The sequence below is a fragment of the Halictus rubicundus genome, chromosome 1, assembly GCF_050948215.1.
Source record: "Halictus rubicundus isolate RS-2024b chromosome 1, iyHalRubi1_principal, whole genome shotgun sequence".
Classification (NCBI taxonomy): Eukaryota; Metazoa; Arthropoda; class Insecta; order Hymenoptera; family Halictidae; genus Halictus; species Halictus rubicundus.
The window spans coordinates 7,888,463-7,895,973 of NC_135149.1; the positions used below are offsets into that span (position 1 = coordinate 7,888,463).

The 7,511-nt window shown below is 35.7% G+C and overlaps 1 protein-coding gene across 1 annotated transcript; it reads right to left on the reverse strand.

Annotated features, from left to right (window-relative positions):
- Window positions 1-1,294: 1,294 nt before the first annotated feature.
- LOC143353319 (uncharacterized) lies at window positions 1,295-5,030 on the reverse strand. The gene is made up of 5 exons (XM_076786545.1): window positions 4,917-5,030; window positions 3,599-3,804; window positions 3,382-3,517; window positions 2,701-2,925; window positions 1,295-1,672 (listed from the first exon to the last, which is right to left on the reverse strand). Exons 1-5 carry the CDS (start codon window positions 4,983-4,985, stop codon window positions 1,295-1,297), a joined length of 1,014 nt encoding a protein of 337 aa, XP_076642660.1. The 5' UTR covers window positions 4,986-5,030.
- Between the last annotated feature and the right edge of the window lie 2,481 nt (window positions 5,031-7,511).

Here is a 7,511-nt window from a genome sequence, read left to right on the forward strand (position 1 = left end):
ATGGGCGTGAAGATCGATTTTCTCTTTTCCATGATTTATCGCGGCGATTTCGAGCGCTGCCTGCCGTCCTAAGATTTTAATCGACTGGACACTGGCACCGGCTTCTAAGCGATTCATCATGCCCGTTACCGCGGGCGCAGCGTGCAACTCGGTTTAGCGGGGATTTTCGGCGAACCAGAGAAAAATATCCGCCATTACTAACGAGCGAACGGGTCCTGGGAGTGGTTCACTCTTTCAGGAATTTGTAACACCTCTGAGCGAGACGGAATTCGTCACGGAAACCAAGTGACTGTCGTCAGGTCAGATCTTTGCGAATGGCCGATTTCTGACACGTTCCAAAGTTTGTTTGTTTGTGATACAGTGTTTGATCTATATACGGTAACGAGCAAAAAGTGTAAACACACTTCGCTAGTGTTACATAAAACGTGATAATACAACATATTTTTCAATTGAATGATAAAGCTTAGGTAGTAATAATTATACGGTGAATGTGATAAATAAAACATAACAGTTTACGTCAGATAATATTAAGAATATATAAAATATTTTACAAAAATAAGGATTTGAAGCAATGTTTACAGTTTTGCACGTTTAATCAGAAACGGTTAAGAGAACTGGTGTTTACACAGTTTTTCTCCTATTTGAAAGTTACAATAGTTGACACGCCTAAGTCAAGGTGCCATTTAGTTCAGATAAAAGAAACAGTATCATTTCATTGAGCGATACAGGATTTTCACTACGGCAAATTGCAGTAAAATGTGGTGTAAGTCATACGATGGTTGCAAGAATAAAGAAAACCCATGGTAGTTTGTCAACTTCTTCAAGAAACGATAGACCGCAACTTGTTTTTGACAGAGCTGCACGTGAAATTGCACATAGATAGATAGTATGCAGGCTAGAAGCAGTACAAAAAAGTAAAGGAAAATGGACAAAATATTAATTTAAAGCTTCATTTCGACGAGCACAATTAAAGTGCAAAACTGTAAAAATTGTTTTCAATCCCAATTTTCGATAAATATTCCGTATATTATTAATATTAACGAAAATAAACTGCTGTGCTTTGTTTATCCTATTCACTTTGTAATTATTAGTACCTAATCTTTATCATTCAATTGAAAAATAGGTTGTATTATCACGTTTCACGTAAAACTAGCGAAGTGTGTTTACACTTATGATCGTCACTGTATGTCTGAATAAAAAAACTGGACGCCTCACCTAAATGTCAAATTTGTAATTGAATTTCATAAACCGGAAATTCTTAGCTTTGTTGTCTCGTACGGTTGTAGACTTCGAGTTATTGTGCTTTCCGTTTAAATGACGTCGGTTTCGGTATAGTACTCTGCACGTGAGCGTACTTGGGATTTTTCGTGGTGCATGGCGATTTTTTGGTGATTATGGGTGTCACCGATGGCGAACGATTCCTGAGCGCTCTCTTCGGTGATTGTTCCGATGAAGTGACCACCGTGGTCCGCCTTGTGGAGCTCGTAATCTTCTCAGCCTTGAGCATCGAGCTCAATTTCGAGGACGTGGGTGTCCCTGGGATGCCTGACGTGGATCTTCTCATCTTAGACGATGGAATTGGTCTTATCAACGTCGAGGACCGACCCAATCCCGGGAAACCTCCGATGGAAGACAATCGTCGAATAGGCTTCGTTGATTGCGGACATACATCCTGCGGATTTTTAGAGATTTTTCCTTGATTAGTATCGAGCTAGTGGGCTTCTGCCTATTACAGTTATTCCAATTTATAACCTTCACGCGTTTCTCATTACCTAAAAATTGTAATTGAGTAATAATAAAATGAAATTAAAATTGTCTTTTTCATATTCTCTCTATGTCAAGTTAGAGGCGAATAATAAAATTAAATTAAAATAATCTTTTTCATATTTTCTCTATGTCAATTTAGAGGCGAATAATAAAATAAAATGAAAATATGCTCTTTCATATTCTCCTGTCTATTACATTTATTCCAATTTATAATCTTAACACGTTTCTCGTTATCTAAAAATTGTAACTTAATCACAGTTTCATTTTTCAAATGAATACACCGAGTGTTTACTATAGTTTCAAGTTGTAAATAAATATACCAATTTAGAGGCAAATAATAAAATGAAATTAATATACTCTTCATCGTAATCTTCTCTTGACAAATTAAAGGCGAATAATAAAATAAAATTAAAATATGCTTTTATCACCTTCACACGTTTCTCTTTATCTAAACATTGTAATTTAATCATAGTTTCATTTTTTCAATGAATGTTTCAGGTTAGAATATTTGCTATAGTTTAAATAAGTATATCAAGTAAGAGGCGAATACTAAAATGATTTTAAAATACACTCCTCCATATTCTTCTGCCAATTAGAATTGTTCCATTGTTTTAATCTTCACGAGTTCATTATTATTTAGAAATTGTGTTTTTGTCATAAATTTTTTGAATAAATACATCAAATGATAGCACAGTCAGAGAGAATATTTTGTTAAGTCTAAAAAAAGAAAGTCAGTTAATGTTATAATGTGTCATAATGTGTCAAATGATTCTTGAACCTCTAATTTAAGAAGTATTCAGACGATGATCTAAAGAAATTTAAATATGCTGGAGTGAATGCTGCAAGAATGATGGGATTTATTGTCGAGTTCATCTCAGGAACGGTGATGTCATCGTGTATGAAATAATGAAAGAGTAAAGTAAATTTGTCAACCTTTTTCACATCATCGATTCTCGATACAAGATTGGCAGCGCACTCTCGCAGCTCGTCAATTTTTTTCAGGATCCTTTGCAGTTCACAAAGAGACGGTTCGTTCTCGATAATAGTGCTGCTTTCTGCTTGTTCGGCGTTGGCTTTGGCCTTCTCTTGTTCGCGAATGAAAGTGTCGGATCTGGCGATTTTGTTCACATGAATCGCTGGGCTCGACAGTGATATGTGCTGTGAACGTGGAACAAATTAATTTCGCATCACTAACATAGGAAGCAAAGATCGAATAATAAAAGCAATTCCGATTAAATCACCATAATTATTCAAATCAATTGAATTAAAACTACATTAACCCATTTGAATAGTAAAGCAGAATGAAAAATGTATTTATTATCATCCATGTGCTTTATATTCATTATATAATTACCCGTATCACCAACTATTTTTTATTATCTTTAAATAGAAAAATTTCAAACGGTGAAAACAACTTCATATTTGAATAATTTTTATCAGATCTGTTATACATATTGTTATACATATGTACAGGTTAATTATTCAAATGGGTTGGCCCTCCACTACTAGAAAAAATAAAATCACTTCTCTAACAACTCTTTAACGCTAATTTTTTCCAGCCAAGGAAAAATTTCGTAGACGATACCAAAAATTGTCTTTGCTATCAATAAACACCTTCTTCTCGTCGACTATGGGTTCAATCTGAACAGCATCGTCGACATCCATGTCTTCCTGGCTCTTCGATCCCACATTCTCAATTTTAAGCGTGGCATCTTTATCGTCAGTCATTAACGTATCCAACGACCTATACCTAAAATCATTACGCTCGAATAAGACACACAATTGCAAGAGAGAATTGAGAATTTAAACAAATTTACGTGACATTAACAACCTTCCCAGAGATATATTCGCTGAATCCAGGCTGGCTTTCGGTATCATTGGTGCGGAGGGAGTGCAAACTGCAATCCCTGTCGCAGGTGTTCTCACCGACGAATAATCTGGCACCGGTGGATTCACGCCAAGAATCACTTGCTGCACATTCTGTATACTGACTTGTATTTCCTGATTTGTTAAGAGGGGTGCTGAAGTTCCATCCTCCTGCAGTGGTTAAAAATTCATCTAATTATTTATTTTTAATTAAACTTTCGGAGCTGTAGGACCAAAAACCGAAAATCTTTAAATGTATTTTCAGTCCTCAGTTTCAAGGAGAATATAAAATTAGAAAAATTTGCTTTGTTGGTAGAAAATATGTTGGGCTTAAAATAGTGGATTAATAAGGAAATCTTAATCAGAATATATCGAATTTATAGGTATTTATGTATTTTTTAAATATTTGCACGAATTTTCCTAGTCTACCACCGATGTTTTATATCCACTTTTGAGATATAATTTGTAGCGGGAAGGTAGCCACACATTTGTATTTAAGGGGGCCGGCAGGCATTTGGCCTTGACTGTCACGCTATGTTATCCTGTGCCTTTTTTCTAGACATTTTACGTCTTAAATAAGTAAGTAATCAATTAAAAATGCATACCACCGTGTTTGTACATGTCTTCGCTATGTCTGTATAGAGCCCTTTTTTCGATACGAACACTAAATCTCGCGAAATTAAGAGAATCTCTCAGCGGCAGCCATCTTGTGACGTCATACTTGCTTCAGAATTCGAATTTTCTGCCGAATATCGTTAATTACTCCCCGATGAGGTAGAAATTCGAAATTTGGGCTCTATACAGACATAAATTGGACTTTTAGGAAACACAAGTGACCACTTTTAAACTGCTCATTGCAATATTGAAGCGATAGTTTGAAAAGGTTTTGACCCATGCATAAGCATATGAATTTCAAACCCTGCCGGCCCCCTTAAATTTGAATGTAAACATTGTAATCAATGTAACTGCCACCGCATAAATTTAATTATTTCTTCGTTAATAAAAGAGAACAGATTGTTTACCGCGAAGAATTGTCGTTAGAGAATAATTCTGTACACACCACATCGTCGCAAAATTAATTTTCCCACGATGTTCAACATTTCCCTAACAGAAAATAATGTTACTAATATATAATGCTAACGCTGCAGAATATATAGTATCACGTTATTCCTTTTTTAACAACTAAATTTTGTAGAAACAGGCAATGATGAGAAACGGCAATTGAGAATCCCTTAGCTGGAGGTATCTCGATTAAACAATTAAAAAAGAAGCAAATACATTACGTTCGGAACAGGCCTCGTCCAGCGGCAAAGCAACTGAGTGAATTCTTCTGAAAATTTCAGTGCGTTCATTGCGATGTTCTTGCGGAATGATTCTCCTAGCACGAAAAGATTTGTTCGAACTGACTACGAACGTGCTCGACTAGTGACACCGGAATGTCCTTATTGCGTATGATGTTTACATCAGTACCGTACGATATGTAATCAAGCTCCCTGGTCTTCGGTTCGATCTGTAAAATAAGAAGCTTAAGAAAATTTTCAAAGAATCATTTAGAGAAAGAAACTGCAGAAAATTCGAACGTTGTATGTTCAACTGTGTTTGCACAAGCGAACGTTATGTCTAGCTTTGTTTCGAGCGCATTTTAGCCACCGGGACTCCGTTCTGGCTAATTCTCGCTTGTTTGGCGAATGGATCAAGCTTCCGTAAGTTAACACAGACTGTTATTTGTCTTTCGGCCGAGGATTTCTCTGGGACGCGAACGGTACGGCAAAAATGTGGACGTTTTGCCGGTTCCACGATTATTCACCATCATGACGTTCTAAATGCAATTAAAATCCTAATTCCTAATGCCCAAAATTTCACATTTTAATTATTATTTGAGCGTATAATGTGTCGAATTAATATCAGATCTGCTAGGTCCGTAATCATTCTCCATTAGGACGCTCCAAATGCAATTAGAACCCTAATTTCTACTGCCCGAAATTTCACTATTTAATTATTATTTAAATGTGTTAAATTAACACGCATGTAGAGCAGAAATTTTAAATCGTGTTTAATTTTATGTTTTGCTTTTTATTCAGCGTGTGGTTTAGAAATTATTTCAGTTGATCGATTGTTAAATAAATAGGGTAAGGGAGTCAATTACTGTGTGGGTACCAACTACCGTGGCTATATCAATTATACTTATTTTTAAAGCATAATAAATATTAACAAAGAGATATACAACATATATATTAACTGGTATCAATGGAAAAATTTAATATTGTAGCATGTATAGAAAATTCGAGACGGAAAAGTAAAACAAAACGCGGAACGACAAGCTTCTAGAAGTTTCGCGAAGGGAGTTTGTAGGCAATCACGCGGGGAAGCGACGCGAGGGGAGCGCTCGAAAAGTCGAATCACGCTTAACGACCGGGTGTTGATTTCACCTTCGCGGATAGCAACGAATTTATATAAATAGAGGGATCACGGAGGGACTCGGCCTATTTGCTATTCCGAGAGAGAGGACGAGCATATCCTGATTAAATCCTTACTCATGGCTACAATATTCATTATACTTTAAAAATAAGTATTAATGTAGGCATAGTTATAATTATATGCACAGTAATAGATTAAGAAATAAAAACTTGAGTTTACTACAAAGTTTGTTTTAGATTTCAAAATAATTGATTACTCATGGGTCCCCTTGTATAGTTAATTTAAAGTATAAAGAAAAAATTAGTGGAATGTTATCCTAGAACCCATTATCACGAGGTGTAAAGCATAAAATGCGTTCGGAATTTTGGGTTCCGATTTATCATGTTACATAGTTTGGAAATGATTTTAGTTGCACGGTACGTACCGTGGATATTTATATTCCTTCAGCGAATAAACTGGAGGAACTTCCAGTTAAAAACTTTCGGAACCAACTCGAAGCTCTTCAGCAAAGTTCTCGTTTTAAAATTCCAGGTGAAACATTGTTCGAAGAGTTGCAGCGGCCAAGAGGAACGGGAGAAGATTAATTTTACACTCTAACGATGTATAAAGATTTCTGTTCCCTGAGAGAGCAGAGTTCATAAAGTTTTAGCTAACAACTGAGACTGTGAACGCCTTGATAACATCCTCGATTCAATCGTCAATATGATAATAGAAATGTAAGATCGTTTTCACTTGGCAATATAATATGAATTACAATTATTAGAATGTGGATTTTATTCATGTCAAAATGAGTAGGTCAAACACAAAACTGTAAATACATTAAAAGAATTTGAGGATATTTTTATGTCTTCAATTCATCGAAATTATTAAAAGAGGAAAGACATTTTTGTTTCACTTTTGTTCCTTACGATTGACATAGATTTTTTCTAGTTTGCATAAGGATCTGCCATCGAACAATTCTATTTAACATTCTTTTTATTTTACAGTCAGTTTTGGACTGTTATAATTATTTGCTGAAGAATTAACTCATTAGAACGAGCGTCGACAAACTAACAACATCAGGCCCATGTCTCTAATTGAAAATTTTGTGTATTTAATTTAATTAAAAAATGTACTTCCTTGTAAGGAGTGATTCCTGGCGTCAATTGAAGTAACTTTTTCGTTGCGAAAATGTTCTCCGCGGCTTTGTTACCGAGTTATTAACGAAAAACGCGAGCCAATCAGAGCACGGCTACAGCAGACAAATCCTGCTTGGTGATAGGTCCCGCTGAGCATGACGTCAGCATTGATCGCGCTGTGATTGGTCTGTGTTTTTTGCGGAGAACATTTTCGCAAAGAAAAAAATTACTTCAAATGACCTCAGGAATCATCTCTTGCACGGAAGTACAACACTATTGGGTATATTTATTTTGTCTAAACATTTATGTGTTTATACATCTTACGTCAACTGTCGTTTTAGA

Excerpts from the sequence above, each read along its gene's own strand:
- LOC143353319 (XM_076786545.1), bottom strand. The coding sequence starts at position 4,985 with ATGAACGCACTGAAATTTTCAGAAGAATTCACTCAGTTGCTTTGCCGC. Across the intron at positions 2,926-3,381 it reads CCATAGTCGACGAGAAGAAG|CACATATCACTGTCGAGCCC; the intron begins GTGTTTATTGAT and ends CCACGTTCACAG. Across the intron at positions 1,673-2,700 it reads GAATCGATGATGTGAAAAAG|GATGTATGTCCGCAATCAAC; the intron begins GTTGACAAATTT and ends AAAAATCCGCAG.